Below are 25595 nucleotides of genomic sequence, written 5' to 3' on the forward strand. Positions count from 1 at the left end.
CCGAGTCACTTGTACCCGGAGCGTGCCAGACCGCCATGCCCATCTCGGGACTCGATCGCGTAGCCCGTGCTGAAGCGGTCTCATATGAAGCAATCCGAGCGGCGTTACCGCGGCTGCAGATGCCATATGCCCCAGGAGCCTCTGAAACAGTTTCAGTGGAACCGCACTCTTGCCCTCGACTTGTCGAAGGGAAGTCAGCAGAGACTGCGCGCGCTCGCTCGAAAGCTGCGCGCACATGGCGACCGAGTCGATCCATACCGAGAAAAGAGATCCTCTGCGCGGGGCAAAGTTACTCTTCTCCCAGTTGACCCGAAGGCCCAGACGGGCTAGGTGATGGAGCACCAAATCTCTGTGTCCGCAAACCTGCTCTCGAGAGTGACCCAGTATGAGCCAGTCGTCGAGGTAATTCAGGATGCGAACCCCGTGCTGCCGAAGGGGCGCAAGGGCTGCCTCGGCAATCTTCGTAAAGACGCGAGGGGACAGAGATAGCCCGAATGGTAGAACTGCGTACTGATATGCCCGCCCCTTGAAAGCAAACCGTAGGAACGGTCTGTGTCAAGGTAAAATGGAGACATGGAAGTAGGCGTCCTTCAGGTCGATCGCTGCAACCAATCGTCTGGACGAACGCATTCGAAAAGGCGTTTCGCTGTCAACATCTTGAACGGAAACCGGTGGAGGTAACGGTTCAAGACGCGCAGGTCCAGGATCGGTCAAGCCCACCGGTCTTTATGGGTACAATGAAGTACGGGCTGTAAAACCCGGAATTCACCTCGGCTGGAGGGACAGGTTCGATCGCACCCTTCGCCAGTAGGGTGGCAACCTCCGCTCGCATGACGGGGGCATTAGCCCCGATCATAGTGGAACGGACTCCCCGGAAGCAGGGAGGAACCTGCGCGAACTGAATCGCGTAGCCGCACCTGACTGTCTTACGCGACCCAGCGGGACAGCCCTGGAATCTGAAGCCAGGCTCCCAGGAACTGCACCAGCGGGGTCAATCGGACTACAGGTGTACCCGGAGTGGGGCAGCGATGCAGCGTTACCGACCCGGACAAGGGAGGCTGTTGGGCGTCCCGGTGTGGGGGTGCGGTTAACGGCTGCGTCCTGACAGAGGAGACCAGGGAAGGACGCGCGTTCCACTGGGGTCTGCTCTGCCAGGAGGCTGGCGACAGAGAGGGATGCGAGTGGCGGGACCCGTGGGTGGCGCGCACTGTCATCACCGGTCTCTGGGTCCTCAGAGACAGGAACATGAGTTCTTCCCAAGCGCTGCTAGCCCGGGGGCCAGCAGCGGAAGGATTTTCCCCCGGCCCTCCACCGGGGGAAGGAGAGGCCCTGCTACCATCCCCTGGGAAGAACTGGAACCCATCTCTGAGTTGTCCACCTCCAGCGTGGCGTTTAACCAGGCTGGGGAGCGGACTGGGCGACATCCTCAACCACCTCCACGGCGCGGCCCAGGTTAAGGCTGCTGCTGGGGCCGGGCGGGAAGAGGGAGGGCGCCCTCGGCGGCGAGCGGACTGAGGCGACTGAGCCGGCGGCTGGTGCAGCAGCTGGCCGCCGGGGCAGTACGTGTTACAGCCTCAGTCTGCTCTGGGGCGGCCGAGAACTGTTGGGCGCAGTTCCCAGCCGCGCCGCCGAAGAGGCCAGCCTGGGATATGGGTGAGTTGAGGGGGCGGGCCCACTCAACGTCCTCCAAATCACCAGGTAAGGCCAGGTGTTCTCCCGGACCACAGCTGTGGACATCTCCCGACCCAGGGAGCGTGTGGCCACCTTCACCGCCCGGGGGCGGGATCAGTCGCGGCACGCAGCTCAATGAAGAGCCCTGGGTCGGCTCCACCCTTGTGCATGTGCAAAGGGGCGGCGGCCTGCCCGTAGCTCTGCAGGACCACGCCACCGAAGTAGACGAGCCCACAGGCTTTGGGAGGGTGCTTAGGACAGCCACACCACGCCACGTCAAGCCCTCTGTGGACACCGTAGTGCGCAACAGAGAGTTCAACAGTGGGGGTGAGGGGGCCCCAGTGTACCCTAGGCCGCGGCCCCATCAAGGGCAGAGAAGGCGGAGGAGGCCACCAAACGATCGCGGGAAGTACGGGGACTTCCAGGACCGCGTGATCTCCTCATGCACCTCGGGAGCGAAAGGCATTGGGGGCGGGGCCCAACAGCTGTCGGGTGCCGTCCCCAAAAACCAATCGCGCAACCACGAGCACTCGCGACTGGGCGGAGTTCCACACCAGCGCGAGACTCGCGGCTGCCCGAGATATCATGGCTGTCAACCTTAGGTCGGATCAGGCAGCGCTGACACACCCGGAGGCGGAGCACAACTCCTAATCGTCATCCCCAAAGGACTCCAGCCCACCTTGGGATGCGGCGATCGACATCTCACTGCTATCTGGAGCGTGAACGAAACGAACGAGGCGTCAGAGACGGGCCGCTGTTTCAGTCCAACACTCGCGGGTTTAAGCAATGTGCAAGAGGGGGCGTGGCCCGAGGAATGATCGTCGGGGTTCTTAATACCACGGCACCGCACTCAGGTCACCCTGGCCACCAGCCAAAGTACCGCCTCACTCGGAGACGGTAGATTGGGGTGTGGCAGAGGGGACTCTCTCTCCTCACGGAGATCACTGAGTCTCGACCGCAACATCGCGATGGTCACGTTCCCGCAGTGGGAACATGACGCATCCACAAACACTGCCCGAACGTGCTGAAGCCCAAACACGTCGAGCAGTGAATGTGCCCATAGACAGCAACGGAGATCGATCGCACCCGGAAGTGCACGGGCGAACCGTCTTGAAAAAGACGTGCCACGCGCAAGCTCTTTTTGTGAGAGGAAAGCTCTGCAGAGTGCCGAAGCGCCCAGGGAAACACACACACAGCTGTTGCAGATCACTGCACAGATCAGCAGGCAGGCAGCATGAGATCGCTGGAACGCGCCGTAACACCAACACCCTGGAGAACCGCTGGTCTCTCGAAGACTGAAGAGAAGACTTCAGAATTCAGGCTTGTAGGAGTGAAGAGATCCTCTTGGCTCCAAAGCAGAAACATAATGCGATGTTCGCAGCGTACTTCCTTATATACCCACGAGGTGGGGCGGAGTTACGCATGCAAATTCCGCATGCCCATGGCATTGGCTCTGCCATTGGGCGCTGTTGAATACGATGAAGATGATTGGCTTCTAAGCGAAACCCCCATTCGTTAGTCACTAACGTACGTCGTAGTGACTGAACGAAAGGGAACTAACGCCATGCTTCTGAATCTAAATCAGACGCCATTTTACCAGTTATAATATGACTTGAATTATTATGACTGCCATGCACTATGATGCTGATATAATGCATTTTAAAGAATAAAGAGAAAATTAATAATTTAATTATAAATATTGTATTAAATTGTTGTATAACTAAACAATAAATAAAATAATGTGTTCTCTATTTGGCTTCCATGTTTCAACTAATGAATTAGACTTGAATTGTAATGATTTATGACTGCAATGCTATTTATGCCCAATAGGCTGTTTTTTAATAATGTTTTCAATTCACGCTCTTTTTACTGCTCAGTAAAGCACATTACACAAACACTGCAGTCCTACTTTACGTTTACTAGAGATATAACTCCAAATATAGAACATCGCTAATCCACAAGAAACTGAGTATCAGTAAACTGTAACGCTGGCGACTGATGTCACTGCCATTATATCACAGGTTGAGGTGCCTCATGTGATTCAAGTGAGCCGTTACGCTTTTTCCAATGGTAAAAGCCACAGACCTCGGCTTTGCATCTCCCAATAATAAGACAATCTCTGGCTGAATCCGAAATTGCCTCCAATACCCTCAAATAGGGCATTATTTGAGGGGACAGCCATTTGTAGTGGTGTCCAAAACCCTAGTGGACGTTATCAAGTGCACTCATTCTGCCCCACAATGCACCGCAATAACGATTGTACACCCAAGGTTCACTCAACGTCTGTCCGAATTCACTCGTTTCCATTCACTCCTTCAAGTAAACTGTATTAGTGGATTAACGAAGGGAATAGTGAATGAGGGTTTAGGGGGAGATTTCGGATTAGCTTGTTCAGGTGTGTTTGATTAGGGTTGAAGCTAAACTGTGCAGGAATGTGGATCTCGATGGCCAGAGATGAGAACCCATGTTTTAAAGTGACATTATTCAACATGTATAGCATTCACATTGTTACAACTATGAGAACTTCTGATCTGAATTTTCATGTGCCCTTTAAAAACCGAAACAGTTCATGTAAATGATTCCTATAAGACTCAATACAATTAAAAAAAATGTTTTACACTAAAAAAATAAAAAATAAAAAAATAAATGCATGTCTAAACATAAGATTTATGTATTTTAATTGCATATAAATTTTCCATGCATTTGGATTACATAATTTTAACATAAACAAATTAATAAACTTAATGTGATTCATATATGTAAGTCATACATAAATGTAACAGGTAAGATTTGTGTAATTGTATTGATAAACTCATTGTGATTCCTATACCTATATACCAGTTATATGTGAATGAAACAGGTAAGATTTATGTAAAAGTGCACAGAAAAACGCCCATGTTAAATGAACACTTCCTGAACATGTGTTCATTTGTGTGCCCACAACTGGGTTAAAGTACCATTGAAGCAGTGTTCAAGTTAATGAGATAATTGAGTGATGATTGAGAGTAATGATGAACACCTGATGATAATGAGCAGAATCACTGAAGGAAAGAGAAACACAAGAACTACAACTGACTTCAGCCACAGCCTTAGATGAAATCAACTGAAGATAAAAGAAGACATTAAATCTCTGAAGATATCAGTAGATGAGGATTAAACAACTTCACAAACAGCATTATCAGCTTCACACATTACTAACCAGATTGACTTTATTTCTGCAATTTCTGTTTTAATGAAAATAATAGTTTTCTTGGAAGTCACCATGCTGGAGATCAGTGTCTGCTTTATTTGGGCCCTTGACCCTTAACTTTTTAACTTTAGTTTTTCTCTGGCTCCTTTAACTGTGTGTTTATAAAGCACTTTTGTTATTTCAAGGGAATCCAAGAGAAAATATTATCAGGTGATGTTGGCTATTTCTAGTGGCCTGAATCACTAATTCGCTGGTTATAGAGGTAATGTGTTATTAACTGTGTTGTATTCATAGTATTAGCCATGTGATTATGCAGCACAAGATACAGGACGGTTGTGTTAATTGAATAATATCCAGATTAAAAAAAAAAAGTGCACAAAAGGTTTTAATCTACGGCATTACTTAGACACACACAGACATCATGAATCAGCGTATGATTCTCTACAATGGTGACAATAAAAAAAAAAACTCAGATAAACAGATCAACTCTGAACATAAAACAAGCAACTAAAATGTCACAACAAAAACAGCAAAAGTAAAAGCAATTAGTAAGTATCAAAGAAAATTTGTCAAAATTCAGATGCATAATTTATTCATGCCGCAATGCATGCTGGGACACATGGGGGGTTTGATTGGTGGTACCCAACATGCACTGCAGCATGAAGCTTTTAATTGATTGTCACCATTGTTGAGATTCATACATTGATTCTTGATGTCTGTGTGTATCTAAGCAATGCCATAGATTTAAATCCTGCATATTATTTGATTACCACAACAGTGCTGTAACTCGTGCTGTAGAATCACATGGCAACTATTATGTATAAAAAACAAAACCATTAACACAGTACCACTATAACCTGAGGATTAGACCCTGAATGAGATTAGTGATTTAGCCACACGATGATGTCATTAACAATATATAAATAGCAACATCACCAGATAAGATATTCTCTTGGATTCCCTTGCCATCACAAATGTGCTTTATAAACACACAGTTAAAGGAGCCAGAAAAAAAACTAAAGTTGAAGAGTTAAGGGTCAAGAGCCCAACTAAAGCAGACACTCATCTCCAGCATGGTGACTTCAAACAAAACTATAAACAGAAATGACAGAAATAAAGTTAGTCTGGTTAGTAATGCGTGAAGCTGATAATGCTGTTTGTGGAGTTGTTTAATCCTCATCTGCTGATATCTTCAGATTTAATGTCTTCTTTTATCTTCAGTTGATTTTATCTAAGGCTGTGGCTGAAGTCAGTTGTAGTTCTTGTGTTTCTCTTTCCGTCAGTGATTCTGCTCATTATAATCAGGTGTTCATCATTAAAGCTCAATCATCACTCAATTATCTCATTAACTTTAACACTGCTTCAATTGTACTTTAACCCTGTAGTGAGCACACACATGAACACTACGAAGTGTTAATTTAACATGGGCATTTTTCTGTGCACTTTTACATAAATCTTAGCTGTTTCATTTACGTAAAACTGGCATATATGAATCCCATTCAGTTTATCAATACAGTTACATAAATCTTACCTGTTACATTTATGTATGACTTACATATAAGAACCACATTAAATGTATTAATTTGTTTATGTTAAAATTATGTAATCTAAATGGATGGGAAATTTATATACAATTAAAATACATAAATCTTATGTTTAGACAAGATTTTTTTTTTGAGTGTAGCTGTTGGCCAAAAAATGTAAGTTGAGCACGATTAGCAGGTACACAAATTAGCTAACAGCACGATTGGTTGGATGGGCTGTTATTAGTTAACAAGGCTTTACTTGTGCTGTGTTCCCTCAAAGCTGTACAGTATATCAATATCTCAGACTTCCAATTATAAAGGAATTCCATATATATCTGATATGCCGTTAGCTGTGCTGGTGTTTGTTTCTCAACAAAGCAACAAATTGCGAAAGATAAAGGACGCTATACTTTTTGAAGGTGTACAGTATCAACAGAAAATATCCATTACCGTGTTTTACTCACTTGTCTCTGCAAACGATTGCTAAACAGGATCTCAATGGTTTTTTTATTTGCTTAAAAGTGAATATTTACTGTATATTCTTGGGTTGGCTATGTTCACATGACATCATGCAGCATTCTGTTGTTCTTTTCCAGGAAGTTGAATATGAGGACTTCCTAAATTGAATCTACTGTAGCATTAAAATATGACAAATTTGGTCTTTAACTACTATACTAACATTTCAATTAATAATTTGATACGATGCACTGTTTTTACATACATGTATATATATATTTTAAAATACCTGCATGTGATTACAGCCGTAATTAATTTCTGTAATGACATCTATAATTACACTGTTGACCCTTACCCCTTACCCACCCTTAAACCTACCCATACCACCAAACCTGTCCCTAATTTTACCCATATCCCACCTCAATAGCAGCACAAAGTGTTTTGTAATACAATATGAACACAATACGTACATTGCCCTTATTTTTTGATGTAAGTACATAGTAGTTAAGAACACCTAATAAAAAGTATGACCAAAAGTTTTAGTCCAAATCCTTTCAGGAACATGGTCTGTATAAAGACGAAATGAATTTAGACACAATCATTTTATTTAATAGTGTTTTAATGGGCAAGTATGTGTGTTTCCATCTACCCCCAGAGCCTCTGAAAGCAGTGGTGAGCCCACGGAAGGTGAGAGGCAGCGTGGGTAGCCAGGTGTCTCTGTTCTGCAGTGTGACTGGCTCTGACGAGTACGACATCACCTGGTACAGGAACGGTGAGAAGATCTATCAGGGTATAAACGTGCGCATCACGGGCATCAACAACGAGAACCTGGTGATGGAAGGAATGGCCAAGAGTGATGGAGGAGCGTATCAGTGCTTTGCTCGAAACGGCAAGATGTCCACCCAAGACTTAGTTCAGGTCGTCTTGGAAGGTAAGTCCACCTTGGAAGGAAGTAGAAGAAATAGTGTTAAACTTGTTAAGGCTGATTTATACTTCTGCGTCAGACATATGGCGTAGCTTCTAGTCTATGCGTCGGTTTTCATTTAAACTTCTGCGTTGCAATTACACATGCAGGCCGCTAGTAGGCAGTAGGCATGTTGATGGTGTAACCCACAGTATCAAGACAAAGCCGAAGAAGAAGCAGCTTGTTGTGTACGTTGTCGGAGAAGCAGCAGCAGTGGTGGTGGCTAAATATCTTGAGTTGTTAAATATCGAAGAACAGATCATTTATAATACGCAAGCGGAAATGCTTATGAGGAAATATGATGCTATCGCAGATTAAGGGGAGGAGCTATAGACTGTAAAAAAATATGGACGTAGTGTCCGTGACGTCACCCATAGGATTCTGAAGAGCAGTTTTGAAGCGTAATACCCGGATAACTGAAAATGGGAGGCTCCCGTGGGTGGAGCTGAGGTGATGTGATGACTAACAGACAGCAGACAAACGGCAATCCACCTGTCACTCAAAATGGCCACGCCCTTAATTATGCAGAACTTTAAGGCTTTATATAATGTAAACGAATGAGTTATAAAAAAAAATCACCCCCCTCACAGTTGTCATGAAGGGCAAAATTAGCCGTATAGACCAAAATCACAATTTGTCCCAGACTGTAAACATGTTTTTTTCTTTAAAGTTGGGCATTTTAACATGAGCTCAATGAGATTCTGCTCCTTCTTGAGCCTGTCTCCAGCGGCCAGTCGATGAATGGTAGTTTAAGTCACTTCCGTATTGGCTTCAAGAGAAACTGCGGGAGGTTGCCGCTTGGTTCTAGCAGACCAATGACAGCATTTTCAGTCCGAGTAGAATTGACGCGTTGTTACATTTTTGAAGAGGTGTTCATCAGGCTGCGCCTGCGCTACACACAGCCTACGCCGTAGGTTCGACGCAGAAGTATAAATCAGTCTTAAGTGTTAAATTACAAAAAATATGCAGCCAGTACACATAACATATGACAAACATTGCGGGACATAAAATGCAGTTTTGGGAGGATCTCTTTTGACCTCTTTACATTATGTGTAAGCATCTACTTTAACTAAATATATTATCTTCAAATTTGTTATTACAGTTAATGCATCCACAAATGAACATTTTGACACCTTCATCTCATTCTAAAGGCCCTTTCACACTGAGCCTGACACGAAAAAGAAAATCGTGACAAACGGTAGCCTAGAAATCTAGACGCACCCTAGCGGCAGCAAATCTAATTTGCAGCCAGGGTAGTCTAGCAACTCTCTGTTGGCTTGCGAGCTGGAAAAACCAAACTCTGGTCAGGCCAATCACATCGTGTATGGAGTCAGTGGGCGGGCTAAACATAATGACGGCAGAGTTGATGCAGTTCGGCGTGCTACTTGTAAACAAAGAAGCTGAATCTTTCGAAACGCTTTGGCCGCGACTCTGGAAGACTTGAAGCTTTTCTTTGAGAAAAGAACAAAGAACGGCACTGAAGTCATTCTTAAGAAAGGAAGATGTGTTCTGAGTTTTTCCGACCGGATACTGCGAAAGTTCAATCTATCAACTAGCTCCGCTTCACCTTCTTCATTGCTCTGGTTGGACAACCGTTTATCCCGCCCCTCGGATTGAGCCCTGCCAATGGTGTGTTCCCAGACCCAACATCTTGATGTGGGTCTGGCTTGTCAGGCTAGACAAACGGTGCTTTTACATTGAAACCAAAACGATTGATCACCTTTGGGTAATGCACGCCTGCACGATAGGTGGCGCTGACAGAGAATGCATTTTTAAGCCTGTAACTGCCCACACTCCGTGAGCTCGCTGCTCAACCTTCAAATAGTTGGTTAGCATTTGTCTTAGCAGTGCTGCACGCTTTCAGAAACCCTTCCCCTTCCCCAGCTCCACCTGTATAGATCTGCTATTTGTAATTCATGTACGTTCTATTGTACAGCAGCAACACAAATCTCGCTTTGTAGCGCCACGATCGATCTATCGTTTCGATTCAAGAGCGTCATTGCATCTTACATTCTCATTGCTTAATCACACTCGGCGTAAAAGGCCCTTAACCCAATGTCATTTTCTTTCTTTAATAAAAGACAAAACGTTATAAGACAGAGTTTCTCTTTTCCACAAATGTGAATAATAATGTATACTGTCAAGAAAAAAAAGCCCCACAAAACCTAGTCCATTTACAACTTGTGTAAAATCATACACTAGCAAAAGAAAGAAAATAATTGGGAGAGTAAATTACAACATTTTTACTTTCACTTTGAATACATATACACACACAAAAAGGATTTTAGCTAGATGTTTACGCTTAATGCAAATGTTTCAACAAACACCCTCCCCCAAATCTCTCTGTTATGCAAATTAATATTTGACATTTATGAATGAATTTAGTTCTTTAAACCACTACTTCAAATGCTATTTTTATCCAATCATCTTCCGGACCACATGCACATGATTGAGGGAAATCATAATAAAGGGTACATATGTTGATATCAAAATCCAACCCAATAAAGGGACCTCAGTGGGCAGAATCCTAAACAAACAATTTATTTTGTGTGCATTTATGCATTCTTAAGTTTATAACTCCATATACTTTTCAGCTTTTGGACAAAGTCTCTCTCTCTCTCTCTCTCTCGCTCTCTCTCTCTCTCTCTCTCTCTCTCTCTCTCTCTCTCTCTCTCTATATATATATATATATATATATATATATATATATATATATATATATATATATATATATATATATATATATATAAACACACACTATATATACACTGTGGAATAAGTGTGAAGAAAATTTGTGCTGCATGTTTTCTTTATACCGTAAAACTTCAAATAATAGCCGAGTCCCAAATAGACGCCTGTCTCTTTTAAACGCCTGGTGTGACGACAGGTTTGGGTAAATAAAGGCCGGTCTCAAATAGACGCCGGGTCTGTTTTTTAGTATCGGGCTGTATTTGATCTTCTCAAACCCGTCAGATCGTCTGTTCGAAGTTTTGACCAGATTTCACGTGACAGACGGAACCGTTCATGAACGACTCATCACTATGGCAACATAACAAGGTTAACGAACTTTCAGTCTTCAGTTTTTCTTAATTCTCTCAATACCACCATGGAGAAAAGTATAATTTGACATTTAAGCTGACAGTTGTCAAATTTCAAGCGTGGGTAAAGCTGGATGCGGAGCGGCTGAAACATTCCTTTAATGCTTGCGCGCAGACGTGCACGTGTGTTTGTGTGTGCGAGGGAGAATTGAGGAGATATATTTCATTAACTTCGGGATGTTATCCTTAGGTATGTGGCCTGACAGTAGCTTCTGATGGAAGCGGGGGGACGTCGCCATTTTCGCAGGGGATTAATGTTATAAACGTTTCTTCCTTTCGTTTGCTTATAATTAAGTCTATTATAACTATTCACATCCTTTACTGTGGTAAAGTACAATAAAAAACTGTGGGACGAATACCTTTTTACTTCAAACTTTATTTAACACAGTTTGTTCTTGTTATTAAAGGTCCCATGGCATGGCATTTTTCTATTATTTTATAATGTTTCCTGAGGTGTACTTATATTATTAGTATGACTTTTACATCATAAAATGTCATAATTTAGAAATAAAAGGCATTTTTTCTATACTGCTGTTTGCCCTGTGGCTGAATGCCCTGTTTCAAGAGGCGTGTCTGCTGTGAGACTTCAGTAAAAACGCCCACTGTTGTGATTGGCTGACATCTTTGTATTTTAAATGAGCGGAGGGGGCGTGGTTTAACTTGGTCTATGAGGCACGAGCAGGCACGAGCTGCTGCCAGAGAGACGGATGGACCTGAGTTCACTTCACATCAGTTCTCAGCATGTCTGAACTGTTGTAGTTACAGCATATACTTCAGGTTATTAGTCTATTTCTAGTCGGAGGGACTGTCACTCATGTCAGAAAGTTAGTAACTTTAGTAAATTATGGATCAGCGCTGACTGGAGACGCGAACCGTTTAGAACGATTCAGTCCGATTTGGTGAACTGATTCGGTTCACTAAAAAGAACTGGTTCAAAAGAAAGATCGTTCGCGAACCAGACATCACTAACGTACCAGAGACGGAGCTCAACGATCGCTAACAAAGTTATTTATAGTAACTACTGAGTTATGAGAGCGCTGTCTGTCAGCGCGAGTTTATTGTGTTTGTATCTGAGAGTTCTGAATAAACACGAGTCCCAGTCACACCGAGTCCGTCTTCATCATTATTACCAACTTTGTAACACATGCAATGTACCATTACAGCTGTCGAGATGAACGAGTTAAAAGTAAGTGTTGATAATAGCATTATTTTTAAAATAAAATTAAAGCGTCAGTGACGCGCGTTGAGTACACAGCGCAAACAAAGACACAACAGCAGTAATCGAATGTAATCCAGTTTATTGTGGGGCTAGGCTGGCTAGCCCGGATATGCTCACGCTTACCCCCTTCTGCTTAATCTCACGCCGCGTTTGGTGCCTCCGCTGTGGGCCAGATGCAGTACTGGGGGTCGGGGATGTTGAAGGCCACCGGCCAGTGCAGCCCGAGCTTCGGCGTGTGTGAGGCCGATGTTGAGCAGAAACTCATGACTGTATGCACATTTTAGAACCGATAGACGCGATGAGGACGTACAAAAACACTGACTCACAAGATAGAAAACACGAAAACACCGTTCTGTCTGGAGAGAGAGAAGCCGCATTGTGTGCACGAATAATAAATAATTAGCTACACATCAGAAATTACTGATCACAGATCAGAAGGAACTGAAAAAAGACTTCTGTTTTCATTTGTACATCCAAACACTGAGAAACTGCCAGCATTCACTCGTTCACAAGGAATGATCTCTCGAGCGTTTGCATGGGCGTGGCAGATTCTCTGGGCGGAGGAAAGGGAGGAAACCGCTCCTGCTTGGACGTCAAACCAGGAGACGTCAGGATTGGCTCGTCTGGCCTGTCATTTTCTCAAAGGCAGAGAGAGACAGCCAGAACTCGGGTTTACACCGATCAACATTTCTATCCACTTGGGGACAATATTCAGGCTAGAGGAACTCATATTAATGTTGAAAAACCTCATAAAATGAAAATTTCATGCCATGGGACCTTTAAACTTGGTAATGCGCGTCAAGTTTGGTTTATTTGAATAGCGCATTTCACACACACGCCGCGGTGATTTTAGTTTCGTTTTCTCTGGCTGTGAATAATCAAACATTGCATGTCTTGACCTTGTGGAAGATAAAATCCGCTCTTCAGACCTTTTACAAGTGTTGCCTTGCAACATCAGGAGAAAACACAAAGATATATTTGAAAGGTGTCTATCCAGCTTTTGTCCCATTCCTCTCAAAGCGCAGAGTACGTCTTTGCGGGGAAATAGTATGAATCAAATATTTTTCTAACTAATATTTAATTTTCTTATATTCTTTAGGTAACCATTATTTACTGAAAATCGTTTAAATGTTGAATAGGCTGTGTTGTTTCACTGACGGAAGTGCTAAAATAAACACGCATGCTTATTGCTTATGGATGTTTCAGCCTCAAATGATTTCAAAATGTAGGCTATTCATATATCTGGCATAGACTACAGTATTTAAAATAGCACATATGCATTAGTTACATTCTCAAATTAATTTACAGAGCAATCCCTGCTAAGTTTTTAGTTTAACTATAACTATAGAAGATGATTAGTGTGCGTCGCACTCACAACAGACTCGCAACGGGGGTGTGGCATCACGATGGTGGCGCTCCATCGGCACAACCCTAATTTCTTACATTAAATGATTTGTTAAACACATTCGAATTAATTATAAATAAAACGTAATATAATGTGGTAACCTCCTACCGTCATGCTTGAACATCTCAACACTAAATTAAAGGCCTGTCTCTTATAGACGCCTGTTTCAAATACAAGCCGGTGCAGTTCGGTGATTTGGGTAAATAGAAGCCCGGGCTATTATTTGAAGTTTTACGGTAGTCAGTATGAAATAAAAATTCACCCTATCTATTTTCTAAATGTATGTTTTAGATCTGATTGGGAACAGTTCGTCATATGTTTCTTTAAAAAAAAATATTTAGGACTTCCCCATTCTTTTATTCTACTTAAATCCTGCCCCTGCAAGCTTGTGTTTATCGGCATCCACTTTTGAGTGCAACACCCACATCTCATCAAAAACTGAAGCATAAGAACCAAGTCCCCACCATATATTTTTCGTTTCCAATAATTCATAGTACCCAGATGTACATCACAATACTGAAGAAAAGATCTGTTGCTACTTCCGTTTCAACACGACCTGAATTTTTAATGACCTGTGAAATTGTGGAGTGCTACTGTGAACATACTGTATGTGTAACTGTGCATGTGTTTTAATATAAGCCTCTACTGGACTCTACTGAAGCTCCTCAGCCCTGCAGCTGAAAAGATTTGTTGCTTCAGCTCGGTTGCTGGGGAAACTGTCTCCTATTGCCACAAAACTGCATACCGAGGATATTGATAATCTATAATGATGTAAAAAAAACAAAAAAAACAGGATGATCAGAGGGTAAGGATTTCAGTGGCACTAAGCTTGAAAACACAGCTGTTTCTTGCTGAGTGTCATGATAAAAAAAAGGGCTGAAAAGATCTAGTGTTCTTTGCATTGTCCATCATTTACTGAGAATGTAAAAAGGCAGTTTCATAATCTCTTTTCTGTGTGTTTTTAGTTACATTACAGATTTCCTGACTCTTATCAACAAAAAAAAAAGAATACTGTCAAATCGATTAATCGTGATTAATCATAGCTAACATAAAGGTTTTATATATATATATATATATATATATATATATATATATATATATATATATATATATATATATATATATATATATATATATATATATATATATATATATATATATATATATATATATATGTGTGTGTGTGTGTGTGTGTGTGTGTGTGTGTGTATTAGGGCTGTCAAACGATTAATCGCGATTATTCGCATCCAAAATAAAAGTTTGTGTTTACATAATATATGTGTGTGTACTGTGTATAATTATTATGCATGTTTGAGTACACACACATACATGTATATATGTAAGGAATAATTGACGACGGGCCGTTCAATTATAAGAATGATAATGCACACCCGAGGTGGTGATGCGGTCACGACGCGAAGCGGAGTAGCCGTTACACCTCGGGTGTGCATTATTGTTCTAATAATTGAACGCCCCGGAGTCAATTATTCCGCTTATACTACGGTTACCACACCTCAAGACATCGATCCGAAGATATATTTAAAGGGATTCGTCCGGTTTTTGTACTTAAATCGCTATTGTGAGTAGGACTATTTCTTCCGCGTCTCATCCAATGGCTCTTTTGTTAGTTCCGAAACGTCATTTTAAAGCTGTTAACGAAGGCTTGAGCCGTTGATAGCATTCTACTGCAGTTATTAATAAAGTTATTAGAAAGAGAGCGAGAGAGAGAGAGAGAGAGAGAGAGAAAGTGCTTGTGTGAATTAGGCTGCCTCTGTGCGTCTCTAAACAGCGCTGTTATTACCTCGCTAGTGAAAAAATGTCACGTGTAGCCTTTAAGTTGCTCCACTATATGGGCTAACTGATCAAATCGTCAGGGCAGCGCTGACACCTTTCTGTGCAAACTGTAGTGCGTGTGCGAGCATGTGTGATTTCAGTAATGAGACAGAAAAGCTTGCCTTTGGTGTCTGCTTCCGTCTGTTGGTTTTCATCTGGACTGTCTAATACTGCTGCCGCCCAGTTGTTGAACGTTTTAAATTCACCGTAAATATTAAGATTTACTTTAGGAAAATCGTCTGTCATATTGTTGTTTTTCAGTCCTGTAATTTCCGTTATTACAGTTAACTATGCGCAGTGATATGGAACTGTAATGCGGTCAAGAGAGCTGCCTGGAACTACGTTCGCTGTGCGTCTCCCAGAAAATAATTGCACACCTCAGAACGTTCATCAGCCAATCAGATTCAAGCATTCAACGGCCCCGTAGTATAATTAAGAAATAATTGCATGTATGTACATTTATATAATTTATATTATATATAAATATAAATATTTTATATATAAAGATTACAAATTTGTCTCAAATATATACATGTATGTGTGTGTATTTATATATACATAATTATACACAGTACACACATATATTATGTAAACACAAACTTTTATCTTGGATGCTATTAATCGTGATTATTCGTTTGACAGCACTAATGTACACACACAGACACACACACACACATATACATTATACAGTATATTTACAAACTTTTATGTTAGGTGCGATTAATCGTGATTAATCGATTTAACAGCACTACATGACATTTTTGAGAAAATCCAGAATATGCAAAATAGACTTCTCTTAGGTTGATGAAGTCTATATTTTTAGGTTTTGCAGGTGCGGAGTAAAAATATATTTCTGGACATACTACTGCACATCTGTCATGTTAACATTGCCTTTTGACCCATCTGATCTACTAACAACAACCAGGAAAATAGTTTACTCAGAAAAAAAAGAGCTGCCCGCCCCACAATGTAAATTAAATTATTATTTAATTTTCATATCGTACACATAATTAAACATGCTTTTTTAAGATAATTATTTATCTTCATCTGTATGATTTTTAAAAGTGATTTATTTATAATAAAAGCAATTTCATGTAAGATATGAAAATCGGACATTTTATGACAGATTAAATATCACATTTAATTTATGAACAATGTGTCACCTAAAGAAAATGTCCTTGGAATGCTGCTCAACAATCACAAGTCTATATTGAAGGTCATTTTTTTAGACTGTAATTTTGTATGTTTTGTGAAATATTGATAGCTGAAATAGCATCATTAAATCTGTCTACAAATCTGTCTTCTACTTTTCTAGACGGGACGCCAAAGATCCTCTCTGCCTTCAGCGAGAAGGTAGTGAGCCCGAATGAGCCCATCTCGCTGGTGTGTCACGTGAAAGGCACGCCACTCCCTACCGTCACCTGGACCCTGGACGACGACCCCGTCATCAAAGACAGCAACCACCGCATGGATCGCATCATCACCACGGAAGGCCACGTGCTCAGCTACCTGAATGTGTCTCACACACAGGTCAGCGATGGGGGCGTCTACCGCTGCACCTGCAACAACTCGGCCGGATCGGTCTCCTACCAGGCTCGAATAAACGTAAGAGGTGCTTGTCAGATCAGCTCCTCAAAAACACCCACACCACACCACAACCACACACAACAATTTTAGGTTTTTTCAGAGATTGTCTGTTTTCTATATGGAATTTTTAGTGAGAAGGAGAATTGTGTAGTTTTAGATTGCCAGTGCAGTGCAGCCTCCTAAAAGTGCTTTGTTGTAGCAACAAAGCAACTAGAAGTGATTTATTTTTATTGAAATTTGGCTCTTGAGCAAAAAAATTAAAAGTTTATCTCTATGCAAATGAGCAGCGACTCTATGTGGACACAACCAATGGGAGTGAAGGCAGTGGAACTTGTAATCTGCCTATTGAGGTGAATTCACGCCTTGTCGAAATGACCGCAATTACGTTATTTCAATTTGTAAAAAGCGTTCACGTCATGATAGAGCCTGTTATTACAACTTGTAAGATAGGAATGGTCTGAGAGCTCCTACTTGTACCACGTGACTGCTATACCACCTGACCACTGCAGATTCTTTTAAGCGTTGATAGTGGTGCCATAGAAACCCATAATTCCTAGTCCGAGGACGTAAACAACTCATCTTGCGACTACGGTAATTACAACATGGCGTGAATGCAGCATTAGAGATTGCAGTTGAGCAGGGGTACGTTCCACTTTGCTTATAGCCTATTAACTTTCATTATCACAGTAGTGGCACGCTTATTTACATATTTTAGTAATCGTCATAAATTAGAAATCATTCGAAAGCTTAAACACACAAAATTTATCCTGTTAAATTGGACATTGTGTCACCAAGGAAACTGTACTTTAAAACTTTTAGCGGACTCAATTTTTGTGAAATGACCTTCAAATTTGGAACACAACTTAGTTAGACATGTATGTTAGTATGGCTTTGGATTTATATATGGTAAAATATACACTGCTCAGGCATTACCAAGACTCATTGACGCATGTGGGGAGCAAACAGACGAGCTAATGTAACTCAAATTGCTCAAGAAGTTAATGCTGGTTCTGATAGAAAGGTGTCAGAATACACAGAGCATCACAGTTTGTTGCATATGAGGCTGCATAGGCCAGTCAGGGTGCCCATGCTGACCCCTGTACATCGCCCGAAAGTGGACCACGGAGCAATGGAAGAAGGTGGCCTGGTCTGATGAATCACGTTTTCTTTTACTTCACGTGGATGGTCGGGTGCGTGTGCGTCGCTTACCTGGGGAACACATGGCACCAGGTGCACTATGGGAAGAAGGCAAGCCGGCGGAGGCAGTGATGCTTTGGGCAATGTTCTGCTGGGAAACCTTGGGTCCTGCCATCCATGTGGATGTTACTTAGACACGTACCACCTACTTAAGCATTGTTGCAGACCATGTACACCCTTTCATGGAAACAGTGTTCCCTGCTACAAAGCAAAAATGCTTCAGGAATGGTTCGAGTAGCACAACAATGAGTTTGAGGTGTTGACTTGGCCTTCAAATTCCCCAAATCTCAATCCAATCGAGCATCTGTGGGATGTGCTGAACAAACAAGTCCGATCCATGGAGGCCCCACCTCGCAACTTATAGGACTTAAAGGATCTGCTGCTAACAACTTAGTGCCAGATACCACAGCACACCTTCAGGGGTCTAGTGGAGTCCATGCCTCGACGGGTCAGGGCTGTTTTGGCAGCAAAAGGGGCACCAAAACAATAATTTGGTCATAATGTTATGCCTGATTGGTGTATATTTTGTATTTAAAAAAAAAAATGTCTTCCTTTAATTCATTTTTAAGTGTTTTCACTTCTGCAAAATTCTGCTGAGTCTTCTTTAAAATGACACCAACCATAGGTCCGTATTGGAAAGCATTCATGAGTTCAGATCTAAGCTCAAAAAGGAGGGTGGGCAGGGGGAGACAGTTAACAGTTTAAATACACAAACTTTCCTAAAAACTTCCCTTCAGGAGAATCTCCATCGTCATCTTGAAGTTGGTTCCACTTGGTCAAGTATTTGATGGTTGTTTATACGGACAGTCCCTCAATTTTGGCAATAGGACAGAAGTTGACTCATTTAGGCAGCTTCATATACCATAATGAAAAACGGTTGTGATGTCACAGTGCTCCGCTAGTGCATGATGAATTATTTTGAGATTTAACCACATAGTACTTAATACACATATATCAAACCAATTCTTAAGGAAAAAATATATAAATAATGAATAAGCTCCATGTAGGGCATTCCAAGTGATCAAGGGCTTAGGATGTTCCATTTCAACCTATTGCATGGGTTCCAACGTAAGCAAACGACGTACATCTGTGTCTTAAGTTAGCGAGAGAAGGGCATAAAAAAGCGAAGTGGAATAAAAATAGCTTTTGGCGTGACCAGTTTGCACCAAGTGATCTATCGCTATTTGCACTTGTGTAAATAGCATCTATTGTAAATGGCATCCAATGCACGGTTGATCCTGAAACAACATTCCAGTCCGAAAATTTCATCCTAAGCTTATCCTTACCTCTAAACCTAACCCTACCCATATCCCTAAAACTAGAGGGACATGATAGGTGAAGACCAATAATGTAGAAGCACCTTATCCTGGTTGTAAGCCTAAACTTGACAATAACTGTAAACTTGTCTCTCAAATCTGATTGGTTAATTGGAATGTTGTTCCAGAATCAACAAAAATGTTGATCCAGGAACATGTTGGACTTGTTGAATCAGGTTCACCTCTACGGCACTTAGTGCAAATAGCCTCTGCCTAATTTTGAAAGGAATAGGAATGAATGGTAATTAGATGAATGGAAATGCAGGAATGATACACTTCCTCTACAGTCAAGCTTTACTTCACTCCCCTTGGTTGTTGCTATGTTGCGCTCATTTAAAACTCTGTTTTACTCCCCCCAAAAATGAAAAATCTTTCATCATTTATTCACCTTCATGCCGCCCGATGTACATGACTTTCTTTCTACAGGTGAACACATATAATCCATATTATCGATAGTCCATGTAATGCAAGTGCATAGGCTCCTTAAAAATGATGCTTCAAAAACCATCCAAAATGAATACAATGATAATCCATACGACCCCAGTATCTTCAGAAGCATAACTATAGGTGTGTTTGAGAAAAATACTAATATTTCTAAGTTTTTAAACTTTAAACCATCTCTTCTGAACCATTTATCAATGTGCTTACATCACACTTCACAACGTGCTGACGTTTAAACAAAGTGTGAACTCATATGATAATGGGCTGGAAGCGATGGATTATTGTTAAGTTTAATATATTTGATTTTTTTTTTCCTTCTCTCTCTCTCTCTCTCTCTGTCACACACACACACACACACACACACACATCTATCATTTAACTTTAGAAGACATTGTTTTATCAACTACGGTTGTGTGGATTACTGTTGTACTTGACTTTGAGAGACTTCTTCACTTGCATTGCATGGACTCAAAGTGATGAATTGTTTTCCTAAAAAGCACCATTTGTGTTCATCTGAAAGAAAGAAAGTACAAAATACATCTGGCACAGCATGAGAGAATTCTCATTTTTGGGTAGAGTATCCCTTGAAGATAACCCATGAGGGTTTGATTATTATTAGTTAGTTAGTTACTGTTAATTTGTTCAGACTATGTATTTAATAGTTGAAAAGTAAAATATTGACACGTACTACATAAGCCTATCAACTGACTTTCAAAGACTCTGTATACTGATAATTCTTTCTCACAACAGGCCCTGCCAGTATTCGACCAATGAAAAATGTCACTGCCATCGCTGGGAGGGACACGTACATTCACTGTCGCATCATTGGTTACCCTTACTACTCTATTAAGTGGTATAAGGATTCCAAACTGCTCCCGTTCAACCATCGCCAACGTGCCTTTGAGAACAACGGCACACTGAAGCTGTCCAACGTGCAAAACTCGGACGAGGGAGAGTACACATGCTACGTGCTGGTGGATCCAGAGAAACAAATTCACAGGAGTGTTCATGTGACCGTGAAAGGTACTGCTGTGCAGACAGAAGTCAGCCATTACATGAAGACTAGATTTTAATACCAGGGTATGACCTCAAGAGTGATCAGTGTCATTTTCAATGATGTTTGTTAAGGCTAGCATAACTAGGGCTATTGCTAGGACTTTTGACTTGCGATTCACAAACCCCTAACCCTAAAGCCCAAAGTATAATTTAAAGTATATGCTTTGCGACGGTCCCATAGACTGTAAAAAAAATATGGACGTAGTGTCCGTGACGTTACCCGTAGGTTTCTGAAGAGCAGTTTTGAAGCATAAAGTCGCGCGTTGACATCTTTGCAGCGCGTCACTCCTGGATAACTGAAAATAGGTGGAGTGTGGGTGGAGCTGAGGTGATGTGATGACTAACAGACAGCAGACAAACGGCAAACCATCTTTCACTCAAAATGGCCACGGCCTTAATTATGCAGAACTTTAAGGCTTTATATAATGTAAACGAATGAGTTCACCCCCCTCACAGTTGTCATGAACGGCAAAATTAGCCGTAAAGACCAAATAATTTGTACCAGGCTGTAAACGTGTTTTTTAATGCTGTAAAGTTGGGCATTTTAACCAGGGCTTAAAAACACAAAAAATATCAATCGGTTCACTCCGAGCAGAATCGATATTTTAGCGTTTCCGTTTTTGCGTTCCTCAATAAGCATTACTGTTCCAAAAACGGTTTGATTTGAAAAAATACCGGTTAATAACGTTATTTTAATTTTAATTTTACTTTAAACAAATATGTATAAATAAAGACTTATTTTCACTCAATAATAATATAACGCATGATAATTAAACTTGAATATTTATTTCATAACATTTTTAAAACCACAACAGAAATACATGCATTAATTACAAAGCATAAACAGCGGGACAAATATTGACCTGTTTTAATGGAGCGGAAAGTGGCCCTCTATTGCCTATTCTTTTCAGAAGAGTGATAACATTCTTTGTACATAACTTTTTTTCAACACGACTTGTTTTAAAAATTGCATGAATAAAGAATAAATAAACTGAATAACCATTGCTCTTTTAATGCACCGTCAACTACTAATTTCAAAGCAAACACTGCGAAACACGTCCTTGCATCACATAATCAAATTCAGTCAGCTAATAAAGCTTGATCATTTAATGCAATATAACACACCATTTAATACGAAGCATCAACCGTCTATATAGAAAACATTGACCTGTATAGGCAATCTGAAAGAATATAGGAAAAATGTTTGATAGATGCTATTAACCTACTTGGATAGGCTTAAACGAAATCCACAAACTAGCCTAAATCAGACTATTTGAGCTTAAAGTCCGTACTACTTATTTAAACGTACGAAAAGAATGTCCTCCAATAACTGCACATTCATTGTAGACCTCAGCGGGGAAAGAAATGTACTTGAGGCATGTAAATGCGCGCTCATACTGACTTGCGTTACCGGTAGATTCATAGATGATGGTGCGCGGGCATTTCACTCACGCTTGATCCGTCAACGTCACGCGCTGTACTACTCTATTCATGATTGGTCACTGCCAAATTAAAATATTAAAGAGAACGATAAAATAACGTTATTAACCGGTTAATGGTAATTTCAAAGTAACGTTTCTGTTCAGAACGATTCAAATTGATTTTGATTTCGTTTTCGTTTTTGTTCCTCTTAAAATTTCGTTCGTTTCCGGTTTTCGTTTTCGTTCCTTGAACCGGTTCAGAGCCCTGATTTTAACATGGGGCTCAATGAGATTCTGCTCCCTTCTGAAGCCTGTCCCTAGCGGCCAGTTGATGAATTGCAGTTTAATTCACTTCCGTATTGGCTTCAAGAGAAACTGGGGGAGGTTGCTGCTTGGACGGTCCATGCACTGTATGTTCAAGACAGACTTGAGCGCTTGAAAACAAAGTCCACTAGATAGTGCTCACGTGCCGTAAACGTATTTCCGTGCTTACAGCCAGAGGAATAGCCTATACTTTGCAAGGCTTGGGGAGCAGAACGCTGAAAATTAAGTATACTCTGGCCTTACGTACTACACCTTGGCCAGCTTGTTTGTGCTACATGAAAGATACCTTGAATTGTGCTTTTTGAGGAAAGATCAGACCTTAGAAAAGAACACCATAATATCATATACACCTTTTCCACCAAGGCAGTTTTAGTGCTGTTACGAAGCCAGAGCCTAGTTTCAAATCGATTCTTTGTCTTTCGACACCCAAAGCACCAGCTCTGAACCAGGAAAAGTGGTTCAGTAGCACCAAAACATTGCTGGTCTAGAAGTAAGAACCACTTGCGTCAGGGGCTGGGGACGAGATTACTGTGACCAACAAGACAAACACAAACTTGTGACCGCCATTTTTGAAATAGCAGCTAATGGAGCTAATTGCTACTCGATTGTAATCTTCGTCTATACAAATTACGGCGACCTGCACGAATGCGTTGGATTCGCTGTGTTTTGATGCCGATGTAGGATCGCAAAGCCATTTGCATCAATAGTAACGCAACATTCGCCATTGTTGATGGAAGGCTTGCTCGAGATGCATCTGCGCTCTGCAGACCGATCGCCGTATGACATCAAAGAACAGCGAGAGCATACGACTCCATATGCTTTTGAATCACTCTTGCGGTATTTTGATATCATACGCGGATCGGTCTGCGCAGCGCCGATGCATCTCGAATAAGCCTGGTGTGTTTGTGTTTCCCGCTACCTCGCTAGTGTTCCTGAGAAAGATGAGATGTATACAGTGACGTAAGACCTGGCTCTGTGGCGGCTCTCTAGCCCGTGGAAAGGCAAACCGGTTCTCAGAAGGCTCGTCAGTCGAACCAACTCCGAACCGGCACTAGCACTAGATCTGAACTAGCACCCGGTTCATGCTGGTGGAAAAGGGGTATTAGAAACTTGTTGGAAGTGGGCTCTTTTGACTTAAAGGGTTAGTTCACCCAAAAATGAAAATTCTGTCATTAATTACTTACCCTCATGTCGTTCGACACCTGTCAGACCTCCGTTCATCTTCAGAACACAAATTAAGATATTTTAGTTGAAATCTGATGGCTCTCAAAGTCCTCCATTGGCTCAATGGCACGGTTCACTCTCAAGACCCTTAAAAGGTACTAAAGACGTCGTTACAAAGTCCATCTCACTACAGTGGTTCTAAAATAACTTTATGAATCGGCGACAATAGTTTTTGTGTGCAAAAAACCCTAAATAACGACTTACATAGTGATGGCGATTTCAAAACAAAGCATCATGAAGCTTTGAAGTGTTATGAATCAGTGAGCCGAATGATGATTCGGATCGCGTGTCAAACCGCCAAACTGCTGAAATTTGGCGATTCAAACCGCTGAATCGACTCAGTGATTCATAACGCTTCGAAGCTTCATGATGCCGTGTTTTGAAATCGTCATCACTATGTAATTCGTTATTTAGGGTTTTTTTGCGCACAAAAACTATTATCGCCGATTCATAAAGTTATTTTAGAACCACTGTAGTGAGATGGACTTTGTAACGACGTCTTTAGTACCTTTTAAGGGTCTTGAGAGTGAACGGTGCCATTGAGCCAATGGAGGCCTTTCAGAGCCATCAGATTTCAACTAAAATATCTTAATTTCTGTTCCGAAGATGAACGGAGGTCTGACGGGTGTCGAACGACATGAGGGTAAGTAATTAATGACAGAATTTTCATTTTTGGGTGAACTAACCTTTAAGGTGCTGTCACATGAAATTTTGTCCAAATAATGCCAATAGTTTCCATTGCCAATAGTGTAGCATAGTGAGGTATGAATCACAGCTCACATAGAAGTCCCTTTCAAACCAAGCAGCTTTCTGTGTGTAAACGTGACAAATTCACACGGCTAACTTGAACCTGATGCAAAATCTGTGTGGAGAAATCTTTTGCACTCAAGCGAAATATCCAATCACACAGATTCCTTTTGAAATTACCGATGCTGGGTTCAGACTACACACATTTTTTTTTTTGTCTTTTACGATAGTCACTGTGTTTTTGAAAGTTATGTCGCGGACAAGAAACATGTCATACATGTTGCTTCCCGACCAATCATCGCTTGCCGTCTTTAAAGACACGTGTGATGTCATTGAGAAGGTGGAACTAGTGATTGAAGAGCGTAAAACAAACAATGGTTGTACTAGCCTAATGCTAATACCAGGACTCAACGGGTTACTGAAGCGCCTCCACTAGCGTTCGCCAGCATTTATCTTTTTTCACCCTGTCATGGTAGTCCACATAGTTCAGAATGAGTCATCAATATATTTTGTTCGTTTCCTTGGAAGAAACTGCAAATTGCAACTTTTTAGTATGTGCTAAAAGTGAAAGAGACCTTAAAATGTATAAAGAGACACCAACAATTGGGATTTAAGAAGGGCTGATTTAAAGTTTTTCACCATTTTTAATAATCATTTGTGCTCAATAGTTCAATGGAGAATTGAAATGGTATTGCCATGTGACAGATAATCATTTTAAATTGCAAATATTCCATGTAATCTCTCAATCAATATGAGCTCATGTATCAGCTGCATGGTTAATAGTTTTAATAGAATGAACAAAATGCTGTTCACAATGGTTAGTTGTGTCAAACCACAGAACAATTTAGCTTTCCAAAAGAATTGCATGTCATTTACCAATTACCCAAGTTCTATTAAGACTAATGATTTTTATATTTTTA

At 41.4% G+C, this 25595-nt stretch overlaps 1 protein-coding gene across 1 annotated transcript in view; it reads left to right on the forward strand.

The window, feature by feature from the left end:
• The window catches only part of dscamb (Down syndrome cell adhesion molecule b), a 230029-nt gene that overhangs the window by 146248 nt on the left and 58186 nt on the right, over window positions 1-25595 (forward strand). The window contains exons 6-8 of the mRNA XM_079824407.1: window positions 7499-7774; window positions 16678-16974; window positions 20654-20926. Of these exons, the coding sequence (XP_079680533.1) occupies window positions 7499-7774; window positions 16678-16974; window positions 20654-20926 (846 nt within the window). The remainder of the gene's footprint in view (window positions 1-7498; window positions 7775-16677; window positions 16975-20653; window positions 20927-25595) is intronic.

This window comes from Gobio gobio (genome assembly GCF_949357685.1).
Source record: "Gobio gobio genome assembly, chromosome: 8".
NCBI classification, from domain to species: domain Eukaryota; kingdom Metazoa; phylum Chordata; class Actinopteri; order Cypriniformes; family Gobionidae; genus Gobio; species Gobio gobio.